Source organism: Hoplias malabaricus, chromosome X1 (genome assembly GCF_029633855.1).
Source record: "Hoplias malabaricus isolate fHopMal1 chromosome X1, fHopMal1.hap1, whole genome shotgun sequence".
NCBI lineage: Eukaryota > Metazoa > Chordata > Actinopteri > Characiformes > Erythrinidae > Hoplias > Hoplias malabaricus.
In genome coordinates this window covers 1121964-1145140 of record NC_089818.1, presented here as the reverse complement: position 1 = coordinate 1145140, position 23177 = coordinate 1121964, and the positions used below count along the sequence as shown (strand labels likewise).

General features: G+C 41.4%; 1 protein-coding gene across 1 annotated transcript in view; it reads left to right on the top strand.

Moving 5' to 3' along the window:
- Positions 1-363: 363 nt before the first annotated feature.
- LOC136675333 (zinc finger protein 236-like) overlaps positions 364-23177 on the top strand; it is a 46478-nt gene continuing 23664 nt past the window's right edge. Inside the window, exons 1-16 of the mRNA XM_066651820.1 lie at positions 364-418; positions 3706-3833; positions 4148-4312; positions 4708-4886; positions 5093-5223; positions 7315-7487; positions 9365-9493; positions 10068-10238; positions 12524-12716; positions 13138-13410; positions 14200-14403; positions 15241-15373; positions 16022-16282; positions 17020-17357; positions 18775-18861; positions 20420-20550. Coding sequence (XP_066507917.1) covers positions 367-418; positions 3706-3833; positions 4148-4312; positions 4708-4886; positions 5093-5223; positions 7315-7487; positions 9365-9493; positions 10068-10238; positions 12524-12716; positions 13138-13410; positions 14200-14403; positions 15241-15373; positions 16022-16282; positions 17020-17357; positions 18775-18861; positions 20420-20550 — 2748 coding nt within the window. The 5' untranslated portion in view covers positions 364-366. The remainder of the gene's footprint in view (positions 419-3705; positions 3834-4147; positions 4313-4707; positions 4887-5092; positions 5224-7314; positions 7488-9364; positions 9494-10067; positions 10239-12523; positions 12717-13137; positions 13411-14199; positions 14404-15240; positions 15374-16021; positions 16283-17019; positions 17358-18774; positions 18862-20419; positions 20551-23177) is intronic.

Sequence of the window (23177 nt, the reverse complement as noted above, 5' to 3'; positions counted from 1 at the left end):
TTTGTTTAGACCATAAAATTGGGCCCATCTCCTGCGTTTACTCTGGAAAGTTTTGTGTAGTCAGAATATTAATTGTCAAGAGTTAATCATAAAAAACAGACTTCAGTCGGACCCCGTTCCCTTATATCACCTGGTGAATGACAAATGTACACGGATCTACCTCGTTTTTTAACATAGCCAACTCAATAACTAAAAACGAACATTATAAGGTGTAGTATTTACAACATAGCTCCATAATCTTTATTAAAATAGTCGCGTTTTTGAAGTAATAATCTGTGTGTGATCTCCACTGTAGCAGTGACGAGCTGCGGACGCCATTTTGGAACACAGCCCGTTCACAGCCTGTTTCGCTGCTGAGGGGGAACTATGCCGCGGGGCCGTCCGCGAAAACATGGAGCCAACGGCACCGGGGATGCAGGTAACAGACGCCACGCTAAAGCCGATAAAAAAGTAGATGGTTTTAGCTCCCAACAGAGCCCCACCGCAGGCGGAGAATCCGATGGACTGTACAGAAAGGCGCTAGAGAACGGGGGGATATAGTCCCCGGATGCGCCGCCTTTGTGTTGGACTGACTGCGGCGGAATGATACCAGTGAGTCCGCCCGCCTTGCCTCAATTCGACTCGCGTAGCACTAATGTAGTCATTCGGTTTCGTGGCGGTGAGAAGGAGCGAAGTACTGGAGGAGTCTCGCACTCGGTTTAGTTTATGTCCCGGTTTTATTTTTTTTTTCTAAGCCGTGCGGAGCTTTAATTATCTTCCCCAACACAAAGGATAGCAACAAGCTAACGGGAAGCTAGCGCCAGGCTAACCGAAAACTAACGCAAAATGAACATACAGCTAATCTACATCAAGCACAAGCGACCCCAAAAGCTAAAGCTAACCCCCAAAACCGTCTTCTCTGGAAAATGCAGTCAATACAGTTTTAAAGATTTCGGAAGTTCGGAAAAATAGACACTTTTTAAAATTAACAGTGAAAATAGACTCACAATCAGACACGCCTTCCATACATTTAATAGACTTGTCATTTTTGATCATTTAAAAATAAAATTTGGTCTATTTCAAAGTTATGTAAATGTCTTCAAATAATCAAGTAATCAAATAATTTATGCAGAAATATTTGTAGAAAATTCTATATTCTATTAAAATTTCCCTTGTCTATTTTCACTTTGAATAGAACCGTCAATACTTATGATTAATATAACCTTAGCGTTTAAGTGACGTAGTTGTGCCCTGAATCTCATTCTGTCAGTTGGCTGCCTCTCACTTTTGACCCCAATGTAGCTTTTTAGGGGGTTGAAAAGACAGTAGGAACACTGAACAAAACTCTCCAAGGCAACTTGAATCTCTCAGTTCAAATCGGTGGTTGTGAAATATGAATGATCACAGAGAAAGATCCACTCATGTGTATGCACTTACGCTGCCTGTGGATTCAATTTCTGTCATATCACAGTAGATGGATACCATCTACACCATTTGCAATAAAGGATGACAGACTCCAAAAATACATATATCGTTTGGATATATTGATTACTGATATATTGATTTTGATATACTTGATTCACCTGTCAAACATTATGAAGTTGTGTCGATGTCCATGAGATTAAATCTTTAAAAAATAGGATTTCCAGATGTGCAGCCGATACCTTGGGAGAGCATTAATGTGTTTGTGATAGAGAATTTTTAAATGTATTAATAATTATGACTTTTTAGCCAGTTAATTTTGATTTGTTTATTGAACCCTGACTATGAAACAGCTTGGTTTTGTATCAGAAACATCGTCATTATTCAGTCATGAGTACAAGGTGAAGTGTGACATCTGTGAGCAGATTTGTGGTACTGTAAAAATGCTTTCAGCTAAGGAAAGTGCATCATTTAATGAGGCAGCTCTGTCGGCACCATCCATTTCCAGGATCATAATATCACACAGACAACATAGAGAAACAATCGTCCGCATAATAATTATGAAAATAATCATAAATGGAATCCATCTATGTAATATAGATGACGTTGCATTGAGTGCCTGAGGACAGAAAGGCTGCACTTTCTAACAATATTCTTTTGTGCTGTAGTTCAGTGTTTTATTCATTTATAGAAAATATTTGTTAAATTGATTATAATATTGGCTTTGCGCCCAATGATTCCAGGTAGGCTCTGGACCCACCGTGACCCTAAACTGTATAAGGGTTACAGACAATGAATGAATTATAATATTGGAGCATTTAATTTACTGCAGCTTCTTTCTTACTTGTACATTAATTCTATAAATGAGTGCAGTATTCTTTTATTTGATCATTCAGTTTGCTCGTGGTGTCTGAATATTCCCCCTACTGTGTTTGACTTCCTGTCACTTGTGACACCCAGGTTTTGAATCACTGAAAGATTTCAAATAATTTGATTGATTTTGATCGAAGATATAACTGATTTGGAGTCACCATAATGAGATCAAAGAAAATATTTTGCACTTGTAAACAAAAGGGCTTTTTTAAATAAAAAGAACTATTTACAGTAAAACTGTGGTGCATCAATAAACTTTGAAATGCGCAGTATTATGTATTTATTTTAATTAATTCATTAATTTTGGGAGTAACATTGAATTAAATCCTATAAAAAGTCTAAATAACTAAAATACAATTCTTTAGAGATGCAGTATGTGGGTCATGCAATAACGGCTTCTGCATCCAAAAAAGTGCATTTAAAGATGACATTTTAAATGTTGATACAGAGACAGTATTTCTTCTGATACTGGGACAGTATTTGCCCATTTTTGCATGTGATACCAGCAAGGTGTTCCAACATTTTGGTGCATCAACATTTACTGGAAATGAGAAAAACAATTCTAGATTTGAATGTGAAATGTTCTCCTTTACAGTGTTTGTCGTTTCATAATGCACCTGTTGTTTTCAGTGGGGTACAGTTCTGTGCTAATTTATCACCCAGACAAGCAAGGATGTCGCAATATAAGACATTGTCTGGATGACAGTATGTTGCTCCAAAACCTGTATATATCATTCAGTATTATATATATATATATATATATATATATATATATATATATATATATATATATATATTAGTGCATACACAGATGTGCAAGTCACCCAAGCCATCACAGGTGCTGGCTTTTGAACTGTGTACTTATAACAAGCTGAATGGTGCCCCACATCTTTAGCCCAGAGGATGATCCAAGAATTTAAACTTTTGATTTGTCAGACCTCAGGACACTTTTCCACTTTGTCTCAGTCCATCTTAAATGAGCTTGGGCCCTGAGAATGTGGCAGCCTTTCTGCGTCCTCCTAATCTATGGGTCCTTCTTTGCATTTGTGAAACTGTGTTCACAGGGAGTAGATTTGAGAGGTTTTTTTTATGTCCACTACAGAAACCTGATTGTTTTTAATTCAGTGCCAGGAATTTCAGTCAATGCTGGTTTTGGACTGTGTACCTTGGGTAAAGATATGTCTCTGGATCCTCTGATTATTTTAATGATATTATGTACCATAGATGAAGAAATCCTCAGGTTCTTTACTGTTTCAAGTTGCAAAATGTTATATTTGAATTGTTGCAGTATTTGCTCGCACAGTCTTTCACAGATGGCACCTTAACAGCATGGAATTTGGAACGATATAAATGTTCATAACAGTTTTAAAGGATTTATTTTTACACATAATTTGTCGTTATTGACACTCGTTTTCCTTTTTCTCTCCACAGATGGAGGAGCGGGGCTGAAAGATGAGACTCTAAGTGGCGTGGAGTACAGATGTAGCATCTGTTCTCACATCTATGGGACAGAAAATCAGCTACAGAGACACCTCAAAGATCATGAAGCTAATGACAAGGCAAGCTAAGTCAGTCATTTTAAAACAGCCATTATACTGACTTTGGTTCATTCAGGAACTATTTAGAAATTTGCTTCTTCATGAGATGCACATACTCACTTCAGGTTGGCGAAAATTGCCAGTTTTCCTAAATATGATCAAGATTCCAAGTTTATATTTACTCAGGTACTTAAAGTTTTGAGTGATGGATTAATATTTATAAATTAAGTTTGGAAAGTGGAAGTCCTTCTGTAAGTTTTGCGCCATGAACATTTATCTGTTTATTGTGACCATCATTTTGATTGTGTTTTTCTTATTTTGTGTTTGTGTTATAGCCTCATCGCTGTGATGTCTGCCCTCAGTCCTTTAACGTGGAGTTTAATCTGCGTCTCCATAAGTCCACACACAACTCCTCAGACCCCACCTGCCCTGTGTGTGACAAAAAATTCTCCAGAGTCGCCAGCCTCAAGTCCCACATTATGGTCCACGAGAAGGAGGAGGTCAGGAATCAGGGACTAATATAGCCGCTAACCTGCCAATCACAAAACTGATTCGGGCAAGGCTCGTGGATATGTATTAAATCTGATCTTAGGTTAAGGGCTATACTGGTCATGTATTATGAAAAAAATATATATTTGTAATATTATTATTTAATATTAATAGGAGTGCGTGACTCCTGTGTGTTGGCACTACAGTCTAGTAATATTCCTGTGAGAGCTGAACACTGAAAAAACAGCAGGCATTTTCAGATTCTGTAAAAAGAAAATTCCCAAATATGAATATACAATGTTATTCATATAGGAATGTTGTGTGAGTTATAGCTTTCGAGTTCTACATACATTTAAAAAAATCCATCTGTACTTAAATCTTTATCTCTTCTTTGTTGATTTTCCAGAATTTTCTGTGTTCAGAGTGTGGAGATGAGTTTATCCTCCAAAGCCAGCTCTCTCTGCACCTGGAGGAACATCGTAAAGAACTTAATGGACCCAAAGTATTCTCCTGCAAAACTTGCAGCAAAGAGTTTAGTTCCGGCATTTTGCTGAAGGAGCACATGAAGATGCACGTTAAAATCCGGTGAGATCAGATTTATCCACACTCAGCAGTTCCAGATCTTCTTCCCGTGTGATTCTGCAATTTCATATTATAAAATCACAATAAGTTACGTAGTGCTGCTTTTTACAGTGCTCATATGATTCTAGTAAGAAGTGTTGATGGTTTTTATTTTACTGGAGTTTTGTTTTTATGGAATGTTTGAGTACTTTTTAATCTTGTCTTTTCAGACCCATTGTGCTCAGTTCAAGAAATTACAAGAAAAACATTGATCGGAGCAGCTTCACGAATACTTGCCATCACTGCGGAAAAACGTTTAAAAAGCCAAGCCAGCTTGTCCGGCACATTCGCATTCACACAGGTACTCTTCCCACAAATAGTAAGGCTCTGTATAACAGGTACTGTACCGTTTCTGAGAGGATTTGCTTGTTATTAAACATCTGTGGGAGCACAGTGGGATACATTTTTTGAAATTATTGTCTACAGTCACTAGGATATTTAATTTTTATGTAATATGTTGGGCTGCGTGAGGAGTGTGGTGTGTTCTCCCTGTGTCTGCGTGGGTTTCCTCCGGGTGACTGTCCGTGAGGAGTGTGGTGTGTTCTCCCTGTGTCTGCGTGGGTTTCCTCCGGGTGACTGTCTGTGAGGAGTGTGGTGTGTTCTCACTGTGTCTGCGTGGGTTTCCTCCGGGTGACTGTCTGTGAGGAGTGTGGTGTGTTCTCCCTGTGTCTGCGTGGGTTTCCTCCGGGTGACTGTCCGTGAGGAGTGTGGTGTGTTCTCCCTGTGTCTGCGTGGGTTTCCTCCGGGTGACTGTCTGTGAGGAGTGTGGTGTGTTCTCACTGTGTCTGCGTGGGTTTCTTCTGGGTGACTGTGAGGAGTGTGGTGTGTTCTCCCTGTGTCTGCGTGGGTTTCCTCCGGGTGACTGTCTGTGAGGAGTGTGGTGTGTTCTCCCTGTGTCTGCGTGGGTTTCCTCCGGGTGACTGTCCGTGAGGAGTGTGGTGTGTTCTCCCTGTGTCTGCGTGGGTTTCCTCCGGGTGACTGTCTGTGAGGAGTGTGGTGTGTTCTCACTGTGTCTGCGTGGGTTTCTTCTGGGTGACTGTGAGGAGTGTGGTGTGTTCTCCCTGTGTCTGCGTGGGTTTCCTCCGGGTGACTGTCTGTGAGGAGTGTGGTGTGTTCTCCCTGTGTCTGCGTGGGTTTCCTCCGGGTGACTGTCCGTGAGGAGTGTGGTGTGTTCTCCCTGTGTCTGCGTGGGTTTCCTCCGGGTGACTGTCTGTGAGGAGTGTGGTGTGTTCTCACTGTGTCTGCGTGGGTTTCTTCTGGGTGACTGTGAGGAGTGTGGTGTGTTCTCCCTGTGTCTGCGTGGGTTTCCTCCGGGTGACTGTCTGTGAGGAGTGTGGTGTGTTCTCCCTGTGTCTGCGTGGGTTTCCTCCGGGTGACTGTCTGTGAGGAGTGTGGTGTGTTCTCTCTGTGTCTGCGTGGGTTTCTTCTGGGTGACTGTCTGTGAGGAGTGTGGTGTGTTCTCCCTGTGTCTGCGTGGGTTTCCTCCGGGTGACTGTCCGTGAGGAGTGTGGTGTGTTCTCCGTGTCTGCGTGGGTTTCCTCCGGGTGACTGTCTGTGAGGAGTGTGGTGTGTTCTCACTGTGTCTGCGTGGGTTTCTTCTGGGTGACTGTGAGGAGTGTGGTGTGTTCTCCCTGTGTCTGCGTGGGTTTCCTCCGGGTGACTGTCTGTGAGGAGTGTGGTGTGTTCTCTCTGTGTCTGCGTGGGTTTCTTCCGGGTGACTGTCTGTGAGGAGTGTGGTGTGTTCTCCCTGTGTCTGCGTGGGTTTCTTCTGGGTGTCTGTCTGTGAGGAGTGTGGTGTGTTCTCTCTGTGTCTGCGTGGGTTTCCTCCGGGTGACTGTCTGTGAGGAGTGTGGTGTGTTCTCTCTGTGTCTGCGTGGGTTTCCTCCGGGTGACTGTCTGTGAGGAGTGTTGTGTGTTCTCTCTGTGTCTGCGTGGGTTTCCTCCGGGTGACTGTCTGTGAGGAGTGTGGTTTGTTCTCCCTGTGTCTGCGTGGGTTTCCTCTGGGTGCTCCAGTTTCCTCCCACGCTCCAAAAGCATGTTGGTAGGTGGATTGAAGACTCAAAAGTGTCCGTAGGTGTGAGAGAATGTGTGAGTGTGTGTAGCCACCATGGCACCAAGTAATGATCATTTATATCTGCTTATATCTACTTATCTACTACTTTTATAACTACTTCTGGTTAGGGAAAATTGACTAAATCATTTAGATATTTTAATATATTTTAAAATTATTATTAATTTATTATTATACATTTTATCCTCAAGAACACTTCCTCTTCATTGACCTATTCAGTTCCCAGTAGTAGGCCTGTGTTATTGGATTATTAACCAGATTAATAATATTTTGTGTGTATTTTCACTGTGTGTGTGTGTGTGTGTGTGTGTGTGTGTGCAGGGGAGCGTCCGTATAAGTGCTCTCACTGTGGAAAAGCTTTTAACCAGAAGGTGGTGCTGCAGACCCACATGGTGCGACACACCGGAGAGAAACCTCATCTGTGTATGCTCTGTCCAGCATCCTTCTCTCAGAAAGGGAATCTGCACTCGCACGTCCAGAGGGTACACTCTGAGGTTAACACACATTTAAATTTGTTACTCTTCATCTAATGATTTTTAAACTGTATTTCTAAACAACAGTTACTTTAGTAAAGCTTTAAAATGATATTTTGTTGAGATATTATTTGCTCAGTTTGAACAATCTTGGACACGTACTCATTCAAATGAAGGTTTATTCAACTTTTTACTTCCATAACAGCTCATAGTCAGCTCCACTGAGACGGCTTTACACTTCATATTATAGCATTGTTGTGAGCATCTTATGGCATTCAGCCACATAAAGATTAATGAAATTAGGTCCTGATTTTGGATGATTACTTCAAATCGTCCCAAATATGTAGCGCTCCAGAGCACAGTCCCACCTTCCAAAGACCAATGCTTGGGGGCTTTACACCTCCCTGGCTGACACTTGACGTTTAGCAAGGTAGGCTTAGGGTCATGTACAGCTGCTCCAGGACATCCCATTTCATATCATGTTATGTGCCAGAAATGGTTATGAGATTCTGAACTAAACCTTTTTTAAAAGCTGTCTGACATAATGTGGGAGTGTCGCTCTGTCCGAAGCCACTGGAGACTAGACAATGGGGGTTCACTAAAGCCTCACCGTTGACTGTGCCCTGTAACTACTTCCAACCACAAGGAGTAGCTTGGAGCCGAACCTATGGTCAAGTAAATCAGAAACATTTGCTGAAGGGCCACATATAATTGAATTCTTCTTTACTTTGAGTTGGTCATTTTCATAAAAATTTTACTACTTCTTTTGATGTAAAAATGACTTACTATTGCTCTTCTAAAGATATTGCCTTTGAATTCTAATTACAGAACTAAAAATATCAGCTCAGAAAGCAGTGTCCTTGACTAGAGCGGCAGTAAAACACAACAGGCCGTACTTACCTCCCTCTGTGAGAGTGAAACTACAAGAGAAACAGCTGCTGAGGGAATAAAACTAATGAAGTAAAAACAATAAACAATGTTTCAGGTGCAGCTGGTGGGGCACGAACAGAACTGCGTGGTTAATCTGATCTCATTTTAATTCCTCCACTCTGTCAGTCTAAAGCTGAACACCTCTTTCACTCTATCCATCTATCTGTATCTGTCCTTCTTTCTCTCTCTTTTTCTCTGTCCCCCTCACCCTCGTGTTCTTTCACTTTTAAAGCTTTATCATTTTCTCTTGCTGTCTCTGTCTCTCTCTCTCTTGTTTTATTGCTTTCTCCTTCCCTCTCTCACTTTCCCTCTCTGTCACTCTTTCTCTTTCCGTCCATCTCACACTTTCTCTGTTCCACTCTCTAGCTCTCAGCGTCTCTGACTTTCTCCTTCTTTCTCGATCTTCCATTGTCCTTCTGTTTTCTATTTTCACTTCTTTTTCTTCCTCACTCATATATTTCTGTCTCTCTCTTTCCTTCCCCACTCCCTCTGTCTTTTTTTCATAGTCAATCAGGATGTTGTTCCTTTTTGTAACATCTAAAAGTCTCAGCTCTTCTGCAAATATTTTACTCTCACACTTTACAACATTGAGGTGAGGATTTGACTGTATTCAGTCAGAAACGTTAGTGAAGTTAGGTGCTAATGTAGAATGATTAATTTTGGATCACAACTCGTCAAAAAGCTTTATCTATCCGTTACTCCAGAGAACACATTTACCGCTGCATCCCAGCCCAATTCTTCTTTAGTTAACACTTAGCATTTAGCATGGTCAATTTAGGCTCATGTGCAGCTGCTTCAGATTACATTTTTTGCCAGATTATTTCATTACAGTATAAACGTCTTAGTAAAATTCATGGTTTTATTTATTTTCCAGTTTCTGGTATACACGTTTTAAAGTCTCTCTCTCTCTCTCTCTCTCTCTCTCTCTCTCTCTCTCTCTCTCTCTCTCTCTCTCTCTCTCTCTCTAGAGTTCAGCTGGCCCTGTGTATCCCTGTATGGACTGCAGTTGTGTTTATAAGAAATTGGGAAGTTTAAACGCTCATATCAGTAAGATGCACATTTCCATCATGGAGGTGGAGGAGCCAGCTACAACACAGGTCTCAAACACACACACACCTGCACACACATAATTAAGCCAGTTAGTCAGGAGCTTGCTCTTCTTTGCTGCAATAACAGTCTCTATCTTCTGGGAAAACCTGGAACATTGCTCTGAGGAGTTGATTGCCTTCAATCACACAAATATTAGTGAAGTCTGGTACTGATGTCGGGTGATAATTTCACAAACACCACACTATCTCAATCCAGCTCATGTCCACAATGATTTAACTATAAATATGAGGGCCTACAGAGTGTGTCTCAATATCTTAATGTGCTCCCTTGCTCCTGACTCCCTACTCCCTATCCCCTACATTAACCAAAGTTCTGCTTGAGTTGCTGCAGATAAACAGTGATCAAATCAACAATAGTTCCTACCATCTGCTATAGTTACTCAAGTCAGTAATGTTCAGCGAGAAGGTTATTACAATGAAGCCAAGCTAAAGCAAATAATTGGTTAATTAGTTGCTGGTTGAAACAATAGTCTGTGTTGTTAGTTTGCTAGTCTGCAAAATGGACCATGTGAGAATGAAATAAATGCCTCATGGAGACACGTGTATGTCCTGTTTTGTGTAGGAGGGGGTGGAGCCTGGGCAGGGCGGTGCTGCAGAGGGGCCAGAGGGAGTGACTGATGTCATCCAGCAGCTTCTGGAACTTTCTGAACATGTGACAAGTGAAAACACACAAGCTCCACCCCCTGGACCCACCATCGCAATGGAGACCGCCATCAACCAGGACATTTTACAGGTGTGGGTTTTTATTTGTTTGTCTTTAGCAAGACCATTACAGAATGTCTTGGGTGTAAACCATCTCAGACAGACATGAATCGTTTTAGTTTAAAGAGATTTTCTTGAGATTTTGACTATCTCAGTATTAAAGGCATCGTCTGCAATTCTGGGGAACTGCGGCTCTCTCTGGTTTGTTTACGTTCAGAAGAGCTACATCTTTTAAGGTGGAGTGGTGTGTTTGAAGAAAAAACTACTGTTGTTTGTTGTTTTTATACACTGTTTCAGAAAGAGAGAAAGCCTAGCATACCGGACTGAGACGCTTTGTTTTGTTTTGTTTTTACCCTTTTACTGACACTGGAGTTTTGTAAATACTTTGTAAATACATCCTCAGAATTCTGATCAAAATCATGAACATCGACTTCAGTGATGCTATCACAGGCTGAAGCACTCTCACACTTAAATTAGATGGTTTTAAGCTTAAATTATTCCCATCTTACAGCATTCGTATTAGACTTTTTTCATCAATCAATCAATTCGTCAACTTTTATTTTCACTCAGAACTACATTGAGGGTAACCCTCATTTTCAATGCAGCTGAGCATTTTACAATGTGAAGGTTTTGAAAAGTAGTTAAAATGGAATTTAATAAAAGTAAACAGAACTACATATATTTAAAATAAATTCAGACAATATAAAAAGCAAAATAATCTATAGAGTCATTAAGATTTAATTACAAAGAATGAAAATAAAATAAAACCAAGGTGGTCATCTCAGGTTGTGGCATACATTAATAACTCTGTCTCAGACTTTTTGCTTGTCAAGAAATGAGTGTATTTTGTGCATATATAATGTAAATAACAATGGATTCAGCATTGCAAAACAAACACAGTTCATCAACATTTTTACCTGCTCAGCTTTCTCTCATCGAGCTGGAGAAAAGGAGGAGTTATATATCTTTCGTAAGAGACGTAAGAGATGATCATAAAGCAATTATTTCCCTCCACATCATGTGCAATAGGGTGAACTTAGGTTTTATTTTTTCAGCAATGTTCTCAGATTGCTTTCTGCTCTCCTCTGTGCAGTGATCTAATGTGGGATAATAGACTCACTTTTCTGTTATGAAACTGTAATTTCCTGAAAATGTTTCTGTTTCTGAGGCTTCGCATTTTCATAAATTTAACTCTACATCTTGCTCACTCTGTCTCTCTTAATCCCATTTTTCATGTTTCATGGTTTCTCTATTCTATTCCCTCTGTCCTCTGATTTTCATAATCACAACGTAAATATGTCAGTAATTATTCATTCTGTTTAATATCAGAAATGTGTGAGTGAATGTGTGAGTGTGTTTCGCCGTGTGGAGGACTGCGGCCCCCTCCAGGGTGTGTTCCCACCTTGCGCCCAGTGATTCCGGGTAGGCTGCCCTGAACTGCATAAGGATTACAGACAATTCATTGATTCATTCATTTTTAGTGCTCTGAGCTGTTTGGTGGATGCACCATACGAATAATGTATTATTATTATTATTATTATTTATTTATTTTTATTTTTTTTTTAAAGGTGACCTATTGCTCCTTTAGGACAATTTTTCATTTCAGGGATTTGAGGGATGGTAGAGGATAGCTTCATCATTTAAGTTTTTCAGCAAATAAACCTTTTTAACAAAGCAACAAATATCTGAAAAAATATTGTAAACAAAATAAAAAAGTTTATTTGTAGTTTAGGATGTAATTAAGACATTAGAAGGCAGTCTTTCCTCTGGGTGCTCTGGTTTCCTCCCACAGTCCAAAAACGTTGGTGGATTGGAGACTCAAAGATGTCCTTAGATGTGTGTGTGTGAGTGAATGTGTGTGTGTCTGTGTTGCCCTGTGAAGGACTGGTGCCCCCTCCAGGGTGTATTCCCGCCTTGCGCCCAATGATTCCAGGTAGGCTCTGGACCCACCGCGACCCTGAACTGGATAAGGGTCACAGATAATGAATGAATGAAGACAGTCTTCATAACTGACCACAATCTATGTTACAAAATGTTTTTTCACATCTTCTGGGAAGTTGTGATGAAGTAATAAAATCCCCCAAGTTTACAGAACACAGCATTAATCAACTAATGTTTCTTTGCATATTTTAACATTTTTAACAGCTAATATCCAGTTTAGTCTCAATATGTACGTATGTATTTACATCATTTTTTTTTTTGTTGAGTGTGTGGAATTAGTTTTTTATGATGTATCAAGAATTATTTCTCTAGAATTTTTACTAATAAATATTCTGGTATTATGTGTGTGTCTGTGTGCATGTGTGTTTTTCACAGCAAGCCCTGGAGAACAGTGGGCTCAGTGCCATCCCAGTCCAGTCGGACTCTCAGAACAGCGCCGGTTCCAGGCCGGACCCTGAAACTCCTGCTGCCCAGGACACTAATGCCCCCAGCCAAAAACCTACCATAACTCACAGAGTGTTCAAGAAAGAGAAGAGGAGCATCTTCAAAAAGCCCATACAGATGCCTGGTATGATCTTCACAATTAATCATTATCAATATGACTGATTGATTGATTGATTGATTGATTGAAATTTTCATTTTTACATTGTTATTAATTTTTATGTCATTGATTCATTATCCGATACGTTGATTGTGCCTGAAGGAATCTGGAAGTAGATAGGAGCCTTGTGTGTGGTGTCATAGCTTGGTTAATTGATTAATGTTGTGTGTAGATAGATTAATATCCTCTGTACTCACTGACGGTTTGATTGATTTCTTGGTCTTGTCATTTCTATAGGTACATTATAGAGATATTAATTGACTGTATATTTACAGATTTTTTTACATTTGTCCTGCAGGTCAAGAGAGAAGAACTTGAAGTGTGTGCATATATTGATAGATATTGTGTATTGATGAATTGTTGATTGACTGGTTGAATGTATTTGCAGGCACCATCCGAGAAGAGCGAGGTGTTCGTTGGCACGGCTGTCCATACTGCTCTAAAGAGTTTAAAAAGCCCAGTGATTTGGTCCGGCACATCCGTATCCACACACACGAGAAACCATACAAGTGTAAGCAGTGTTTCAGAGCCTTCGCTGTGAAAAGCACTCTCACAGCACACATGAAGATACACACTGGGATCAAAGCCTTTCAGTGTCAGTACTGCATGAAGTGTTTCTCCACATCTGGCAGCATGAAGGTCCACTTGAGGCTGCACACAGGTGAATAAAATACACACACACACACACACGGCCAACCGTAATCACACTTGCCATTTATAATATACAGTCAAACGTTTATCTAACATGTGTTTATAAATGCAGGGTATTAATATGGACTGTGTTCTTCTGTACTGCACTAACAGTTTCTTCTGTGGTAATGGGGATGTTAGAACATTGCTGTTAGGATTTGATGGCACAAGAGCACCAGATATGTCCTGTACTTCAGTTGCATTATTAGTTGTGGATCCTAAATATTCTAAAGATAGTTTATGAGAACACAGTATCTCTTTATCCATAACCTAATGCTGAGGGCTTAATAACCTTCAGCTCATGCTTGACACTTGACATGTGACCAAAAGGCTTATGTGCAGCTGCTCTGGTGTTATGGAGCTCATTCGATGCTTTTGGGATTATTTATGATCCATAACTAGTCATACAACATCAGTATACGCCTCAGTAATGTTCATTTTGCTAGATGCCATCAGCTTCCCACAGAAATCTAACGCACAAAAGCTTCCCAGTAAAGCAGACTGCTACTGCACAAAAGATGAACTTATTTTTCAATAACACCTTTCATTTCAGGTGTGAGAGAGAGAGAGAGAGAGAGAGAGAGAGATATGTAGAGTGATGTATGTGTTTGTGAGTCAACCTTCCTGTATGAAGGAAGTTTGCATATTAATGATGTGAGCTTTTTCCTTAATATTCATACTCATTCAATACTCTGTGGTTCTCAGTCATTTCTCATTTGGAAGTCATTTTTTTAACATTTGTGTTGCTCTGTTTCTGCAGGTGTGCGCCCTTTTCCGTGTCCTCACTGTGATAAGATTTTTCGAACATCTGGCCACAGGAAAACACACATCGCATCACACTTCAAAAATATCCAGCAGAAGAAACATAAATTTCCTCGAAAACCTCACCGAGCTCGAGCGGCTAAAAGCAGCCTCCCGCTGCCAGATATACCACTACAGGAACCAATACTAATCACTGACCTGGGTATGTAGACACACACACACACACACACACACACTCTCTCACACACACACACACACACGCTCTCTCTCTCTTAGCTCCTTCAATGTCTTTGGTGTATTATATACACTATATATTCAAAAGGCCAAACTGTTAAGTATGTATAATCTCTATAGAAAAGCATTGCAGATTAAACAGAAGCCTCTGGAGCACCTACACATTAACCTACATTCACCATCCCCAATGCCAAGTGTGGATAAAAGGGTTATAAAACCCTTCATTGAAAGGATTTAGCCCCATCCAGTATTTTTAAAATGATTTGTGATTCAGGACTTAAAGTCCAGCATCAGTACCAGGCCTTGCAGATATCAATGCAGCTGAATACCATTAGGTCCTCCTAGATATGTTCCAACCACTTGCGTAAAGCTTTTCTAGAAGAGTAGAAGCTGTTACTGCTTTAAAGAGGAACAAACATGGCATATATGTGCCTTCTGTGTGATACGACATTCATCACCACTGGCAGCCTGCAGTATCACATGACCTCACAGCGATATCTGGCCGTACATGTGTCCCCACTCCCAGAAAACCTCCCATATCCTCCCCCAACTGCAGGAAATTTTGGAAGAGTGGGTGGGCGTAAGACGCAGTGTTGTCTGATTCAATTTAAATCAAATCAAATCAAATTTATTTGTATAGTGCTTTATACAACTGATGTTGTCACAAAGCAGCTTCACAGAATTGAAGGGGCTTCACAGGGGCGACAGTGGCAAGGAAAAACTCCCTCAGTTTTTAATTTAATTTAACAAGAGGCTTGTGTGTTTCTCTGGTGCAATTACGAATCTCATATCTTTTTCACTGCAGGTTTGATGCAAAGCCAGAACCCGAGAGCTGCTCTTCAGCAGTACCTGGAAATGGTAGATAACGACCGGCCGTACAAGTGCACTTTCTGCAGCAAAGCTTACAAAAAATCCAGCCACCTCAAACAGCATGTCAGGTGGGATTTCACTGCAACAGACATCACGACTACAACAGTGGGGTCTGTAAGAGTCTCTACATAGGTCTTCACTCTGGTTATGCACTCTCTAAACGACTGAACTTAATTTTGATAATAGTAAAGTACATATTTTATAGATACATTCTGTATAATTATTTGAAAAAGTTACTTTTATTCATTCAAAGTTAAGTAATAGTTACTGAATTATTTATGTGGTTCTCTGAAGTGATGGAGCTTCATCCAGTATCCAGCATCATTAACTGACTTTACTAATGCTCTTGTGGCCAAATACCATCAAATCCTTACAGAAATGTAGAGAAAAGACTAAGACTGGAGACTTTTTACACCAAGAAAGCAGGAAGGTATTTGTATGTGTGTGTTTGTAAATTGTAAATGTGTGTGTGTGTGTGTGTGTGTGTGTGTGTGTGTGTGTGTGTGTGTGTGTGTGTGTCTGAGCTGGTTATATATTCATTTTGGTGATGGAAAACAAAGCAGAGGTGCTTAGTTCACATCCTTTTATTGTTATTTATTACATGGATGGTTTCAGGCCCCAGGTTCTTGTTTTCGTTGAATAATCCATGATTATTCAATGTAACAATTAACAATTATGCCGTGTATGTGTGTGTGTGTGTGTGTTTGTTTCCCTAGGTCCCACACTGGAGAGCGTCCATATAAGTGTTTGCAGTGCAGTAAAGGCTTTGCCTCTTCCGGTGTGCTGAAAGCTCACATTCGAACACACTCAGGTCTAAAGGCATATAAGTGCCTTCTCTGTGATACAACATTCACCACCAATGGCAGTCTACGGCGTCACATGACCACACACAGTGATATCCGGCCGTACATGTGTCCCTACTGCCAGAAAACCTTCAAATCCTCCCCCAACTGCAGGAAACACATGAAAACACACAGGTCAGAAAACACACACACATTACATCATTAATCAGTCCTGTAATATTGTCCTATCTGTGTCTGATTTGCCAAATTTTGGGGGATTTGTTTTGTTTTGTCGTCTCCAAAAAAGATCACCGCTCCTCTCAAAAATTACTGACCTGAGCAATGCAAATAATGATTTTTCTTTTCTTCTATTGTATGAAGCAATGCCTCTTCTTTTCAAATCATTACAAATGCAACATCATTTGAAAGCTCACCCAGTAAACATTTAGCCGTTGATTCAACGTTGAAATAACGTAATGACTGCCGTCTAATCAACGTTCTCTTAAGGTTGAAAATGAAAGTTGAAAAGACGTCCAAACACAGACATTGAAAAGACGACTATTAGACTTATTTTGGACGTCCATTGATGTTATTACTTGGTCCCAAAATAAATTACTTGTATAAAATGCGTTTTGGACGTACACTGACGTTATCGATTGGTCACCACTTAACTAACTTATTAAGATGGATTTTGGACGTCCATTGACGTTTAAAATATGTCCTTGACGGACAGACTACTTTTAGACCTATTTTGAACGTCCAGGGACGTACCTTGTTTACTGGGCAGCATCCTTGGAGGAGAACACTAACTGCCTAATTTACAAACAGACACCCAGAGAGTGTAATAAAAATGGGTGATGGGATAAGGAGTGCCTGCTGTTATCTCTAAACGAGTATCAACTTTCTCATATGGTCTTATTTTGTCTGTACAGGTATGAACTGGCTCAGCAGCTTCGACAGCAGGGTTCAGCTGAGGGTCCGCACCTGGAGGACCCAATGGGCGGGGCTAACTCTGTGGAGGACCAGATGGGTGGGGCTAACTCTGTGGAGGACACGATAGGCAGGGCTAACTCTGTGGAGGACCCAATGAGTACAAGCGGGGCAGTAGCGCATGACCTGCAGGTGGAGATGCAGGTGGGCCCTACTGAACTAGCTACAACCACTTCGGCGCTGGGGCCAGACTCTCAGGCCATGCTGCAGGTGGTGGGTGGTGGCCAGCAGGTGACGCTACAGACACAACTGGGAGAGAGTAGTCTTGTGCAGGACACAGGTGAGACAGACACACACACACACACACAAGTCTGCAAATGCTGCAAACCTTCAAACGTTAAATGTTGTTTAAAAACATAAAACAGTTTTAGTATTTAGTGTTTATAAACGTATTACATAGCTAATATTTTTCTAGACCCCTGAAACATAACAATCTTTATGAGATTAGGGTGACTCCCTCAACCACCAGCAATGTGCAGCATCCACTTGGATGATGTGACATCAGCAAATAGCTGTTAGGTTGATAGACATTGACCTGAGGTGAGGATCGAAACCAGGACCCCGTATTTAGCAGCCATAATGGTTAGAGGAACGTGTTTGTGACCAGAAGGTCGCTGATTCAATCCACACAACTGGCAGGAAAATTAATGCCGTGGAAGTGTTCCTTACTCAGTCCATGGCTGAGGTGCCCTTGGGCTAGGCATGTGAAGCCCAACTGTGTTCACAGCCCCTAGTGCACCAGTGGCTGCTCAAGGTAACCTCAGCAATGGAGGGAGGACAGGGCTGTTCCTTCACTACCACTCTATAAAACTCTATGGACAAGAGGATGAAGATAATGAGCTTTTCACAATCATCATAGCTTCCTCCTGAAGGCTGAGCAGCTGAAGCTGGATTTTAAGGGCCTCGGATTGCTCTCTCTCAGAGACAAGGTCATGTTCTTCAGGCTTTATTGCTGCCACGCCTTAGTGGAGTGTGTGTTATTCACACTGAATGGAGAGCCCCTGAATAGCTGTAGGGTTCCATGTGATCTTCCTAACCCAGGGGAGAGACAAAAACACTTAAAACATGAGAGGATCTGAGAGGCTTCATGGGATCTCTAGAGTCTATATAATAGGTGTTAGGTGATAACGTGTATACCAACCGACTTTCTTATTCTTGGAACGTTTTAGACATACTGTGACCATAAATGTGTGAAAGGTTTTACTGCTGATGACTTTCCTGACTGATCCGTCGTACTCGCCCGTTCTTGGGACTGGGACTGGCTGTGGAAAATGTTTCAAATACCAGCAAGTGTTTTTTTTAACTGTTGGAGGACAGACACTAGGACATCATACTAAACTTCACATAGACAGTGACCCAGGACCCTGAGACCCTGCATTATAATAGACTTTTATTGCCATTTAAATGCAACTGAAAGAATCACTGAAAAAAACAGAATAGTAAAATCCTATATAGGTAGAGTCAATGAGGTTAATAAACACAGTTATATTACTGTGAACACCTTTGATCTCCCTGTCAAAGCTGTCATTAAGTACACGCTTTTCATTATTCAGCATTAGGGGAAAAAGCATAAAACATATTCTAAGCATCAACAACATTTTGAGTGTTTACTGGGTCCAAAAATCATTGGAATCTTGACCTTTATCAGAAACATTGTCAGCTTTTATTTGTGTTTATGTTTATTTTCATTTCTGCAGACTCATATGTGAGCGCTCAGCACATTGATCAATATGAAACTACAACACTTCCACAGCCTGCGTACGACCAGCCTTCACTTTCTCAAGGTAACACACGCACACACACACACACACACAGAAAGAAAAGTAAGTACATTCTCTCTTATAAATAGTGAATTCAGCTAGCCATTGTGGACAGTTGTGAACAAAGTTTGTACAACCTCTCTACAATTCATGAAATAAAAATGGACTTTCTGGAGGCACCAAGTCCAGTGCCAAATGTGAGCTAGAGGTGTATAAAGCTCCCCAGCATTGGCACATGAAGCAGTGGAGCTGTGTTCTCTGGAGTGATTTAGATGTGGGAAAATATGGATTACCAGATCTAACCACCCAACATTGGTACCTTTCTTAAGTTTATTTTAGGCTGGAGACCATCAGATCCTCACAGCAGTGTTTCGGCATGTAGTGTAAAGTCTTCTCAGAAGGGTACAGGAGTGGAACCCACTCCTGATTTGTACCCTTCGGTTTAGAGGACAAGGGAGTCAGTGAAAGTTTCTTTCTGTTTTACTGACCTTAGTGAATTTGGGTCAACTAAGAAATTTCTAAAACGCACAGATGTTGGAAGCTTATAGAAAGGTCCAGAACTATTTTATTACTCTAGATCTTTCAGACAAATCAGCGATGGTACATTGGTCACTGATTATTCTAATATATCATTAGATTTTTCATCTCCGATGAGCTTGAATTAAACTCACTTATATTTGTCATCGTTTATGAAAGCACTCACAAATCCACACACCCACAGGACACAAGTAAAATGAAGAAGAAAATTAAGATTTCCAACAGGTAACTGCTCAAATAACAGACTCAAAATGAAGTATCCTTTCATTTACCCTTTTTTTGGTACAAGAATAAAGATTTTGTTTATTTGCTCTGTTGAATTATGGCAGACAGTAATAGATCTCTCATAATGGAATTATAATACTGAGTAGCAAGGCGATAGGGTATAAACAACAATGGCAGCTTTCCAGCAGAACTGTAACAAATGGCAGTGTATCTGAGTTTGCTGATTGGACTTAAAAATAAATTAGTTTCCATCTGTTTGGATCCAGGATCTTTACCCTGTTATTTTGTGCTATTGTGTTTTGAATGGTTAGTGATAAACAGAAAAGTATAAATTGGAAGACAGATATTAAGATGATGTCTGCCTCACAGCTCCAGGGCCTGGGATTCTGGGTCTTGGTCCTGGCCTGTGAAGTTCAGTCGGTTGTGCTTGCTGCCTGGCCGATGAGGGATGCACTGGTCAGTGCGCTGTAAGGTAGATTCCAAGCCCGTGTGCAATAGGAAGGTTGTGTCAGGAGGAGAATCCTGCTTAAAAACATCAGGTCTGTGGCATCCCCTCTTGGAAGAAGCTGAAATTGTTAGAAATTGAAGAAAGCCTTGTGTTGGACATGAGCTGCAGGATATGCTTTTTATTCTCAGCCCTTTAGTCCCACTGGTCTCATAGCTTAGAATCCCAGCCTGGGTAGGAATACCCCACACACACAATAAGAGATCTGGGGCAGGACCCCCAACACTGCTTTAGCTTGAAACATGACTAAGAATTGTAAGTTGTTCTGAATAAAATGCAATTCATTGTTTTGTGTGTGTCTCTGTGTGTGTGCAGGTTTCTCAATCTCTGAAGGATTTTCCCAGCAGCCTCCTCTCTCTGCAGTTCAGCAGCTCCAGGACTCAAGCACATTGGAGTCACAGGCTCTAACCTCAACGTACCACACACAGAGCATACTGACCACTGAGGTACACACACACAGAACACAATGAAACACAGTGGGCTTCACAGTCCCATACATAAGCTGAACCTTTATAACCAGCTATTTTCCACATATACTTTTGCAATAAAGGGTGTCCATATATTTTTGGACCCAGTGTAGAGCGGTGTATTCAGTTCTATCAGAAACATTATGCCAATCCACTGTTGGCTGCTGTGCTTATGCCACAGATGAAGATGCTGGGACAGTTATTTTTTGTTGCAAAAATCAAAGAGAATAAAATATTGTTGAACTTTGTTCATCTGAAAAATTGCAATTGCTGTGCAAAATATCATCAAAAGTGCAGGCTTTATGATTAATTTACAGTCATCCAAATCTCCAGAGAAACTTCAGAGGCTTTACCTGTGTTCCAGAGGCTGAAGTGTTTCTGAGCAAAGGGAGATTCACACGGTGTTTTTCTGAACTCTGCTTTTGATGAAGTTTCTTCTTTCTCTCTGTTTCCAAGCAACAGGAGCACTGGACCTGTCAGTCATCTGAGTATTGCATGTGGGCAGGGGTTTCTACTACAGCTCAAAAGCCTTCTTTTTAATTGTTGGCCATAAACACCTGCTGCGTAGGCTTTAAACTGAACTTTTCCTGTTGACTGTGTCATTCACTTCATGTAAAAACATAACATCCAAAACTGTGAAACACTTCTGTGAATACCAAACATTTCTGAAGCATCTACGTGGGTCTGTAGAAAAGAGAATAATGTGAACCCCTTCTAAGATTGAATAAACAGACTCTTTTCCGGTTAAAGGTTCAGCGATGTGTGAAAAACACAATTTACACACAGCCAGTCTCCCGCAGGGGCACAGATAGGACAGTGCTCTGAAGGACAAGGGTTTATTTGTGTTTAGTTGATTTTGGCCAAATATTCTGGGACTGGAACTGTGGTTTTCAGCAAGTGTAAAGTGTTTCTACAGCTTCAAAAATAAGTTCTTTTTTTATGATTTTCAAGAAAATATTTTTGCTGGATATTAGTCCATTAGAGGGAGGCACAATGGCACAGCAGGTAGTGTCGCAGTCACACAGCTCAGAGTCCTGGGGTTGTGGGTTCAAGCCCCACTGCCTGTTAGGTGTGTTCTCCCTGTGTCCACGTGGGTTTCCTCCGGATGACTGTCTGTAAGGAGTGTGGTGTGTTCTCCCTGTGTCCACGTGGGTTTCCTCCGGATGACTGTCTGTGAGGAGTGTGGTGTGTTCTCCCTGTGTCTGCGTGGGTTTCCTCTGGGTGACTGTCTGTGAAGAGTGTAGTGTGTTGTCCCTGTGTCTGCGTGGGTTTCCTCCGGGTGACTGTCTGTGAGGAGTGTGGTGTGTTCTCCCTGTGTCTGCGTGGGTTTCCTCTGGGTGACTGTCTGTGAGGAGTGTGGTGTGTTCTCCCTGTGTCTGCGTGGGTTTCCTCCGGGTGACTGTCTGTGAGGAGTGTGGTGTGTTCTCCCTGTGTCTGCGTGGGTTTCCTCTGGGTGACTGTCTGTGAGGAGTGTGGTGTGTTCTCTCTGTGTCTGCGTGGGTTTCCTCCGGGTGACAGTCTGTGAGGAGTGTTGTCCCTGTGTCTGCGTGGGTTTCCTCCGGGTGACTGTCTGTGAGGAGTGTGGTGTGTTCTCCCTGTGTCTGCGTGGGTTTCCTCCGGGTGACTGTCTGTGAGGAGTGTGGTGTGTTGTCCCTGTGTCTGCGTGGGTTTCCTCCGGGTGACTGTCTTTGAGGAGTGTGGTGTGTTCTCCCTGTGTCTGCGTGGGTTTCCTCCGGGTGCTCCGGTTTCCTCCTACGCTCCAAAAACACACGTTGGTAGGTGGATTGGCCACTCAAAAGTGTCCATAGGTGTGAGTGTGCGAGTGAGTGTGTGAGTGTGTGTCGCCCTGTGAAGGACTGGCACCCCCTCCAGGATGTGTTCCTGCCTTGTGCCAAGTGATTCCGGGTAGGCTCCGGACCCACCGTGCCTACAGAGCTTTACCTTTCACTTTACACCATGACGTCCCTAAGAGACATTTACTGAACTTCCCGAATGCAGTCACATGTTTTGTGAAGGTTTCGCTTCATTTACAGAATGATTGTGTGCTTGGTGAGGACCTACATACAGTAGAGACGCTTAGTTAAAGCATATTTGTGTTTGTAAAAGCTGTGTTCCAAAGTTTTTGTGTTTTTTTTTTAAGTCTTTGGCCTGTTTTTTATTTTTCTTATAATTTGGCTTTATGGTGAACTGGGTGTGGGCTCTTATGGGTTAAGGCTATCAGCATAGGCGGGAAGACATATTTGAGCTAGGATAACTCTGAATGAGCGCATGGAAGTATACCCACATATTTAAACCAGACCTTCTGTTTGAAACATAATGCACCGGTTAATTTTGACATTCTACTCACATTCTCAGAGATGGAGAGTCCCAATCCAGGCTGCTTCCTGCCTTGTGTCCAATGAGTCTGTGTAGGCTCTGGACTCACGTGACCATGATGAAGTGGTGACAGAAGATGACTGAATGAATAATCACATCAAGATTTTACCTTTTAGATGAAACAAGTGCTTTAACAGAACCTTCCTTTAGGTCACAGAGAAATACACAGGGCTTTATTTTATTGGCAAGATTCATGGACGTACTGTATTTTGTATTGAGGGTATTGTTCC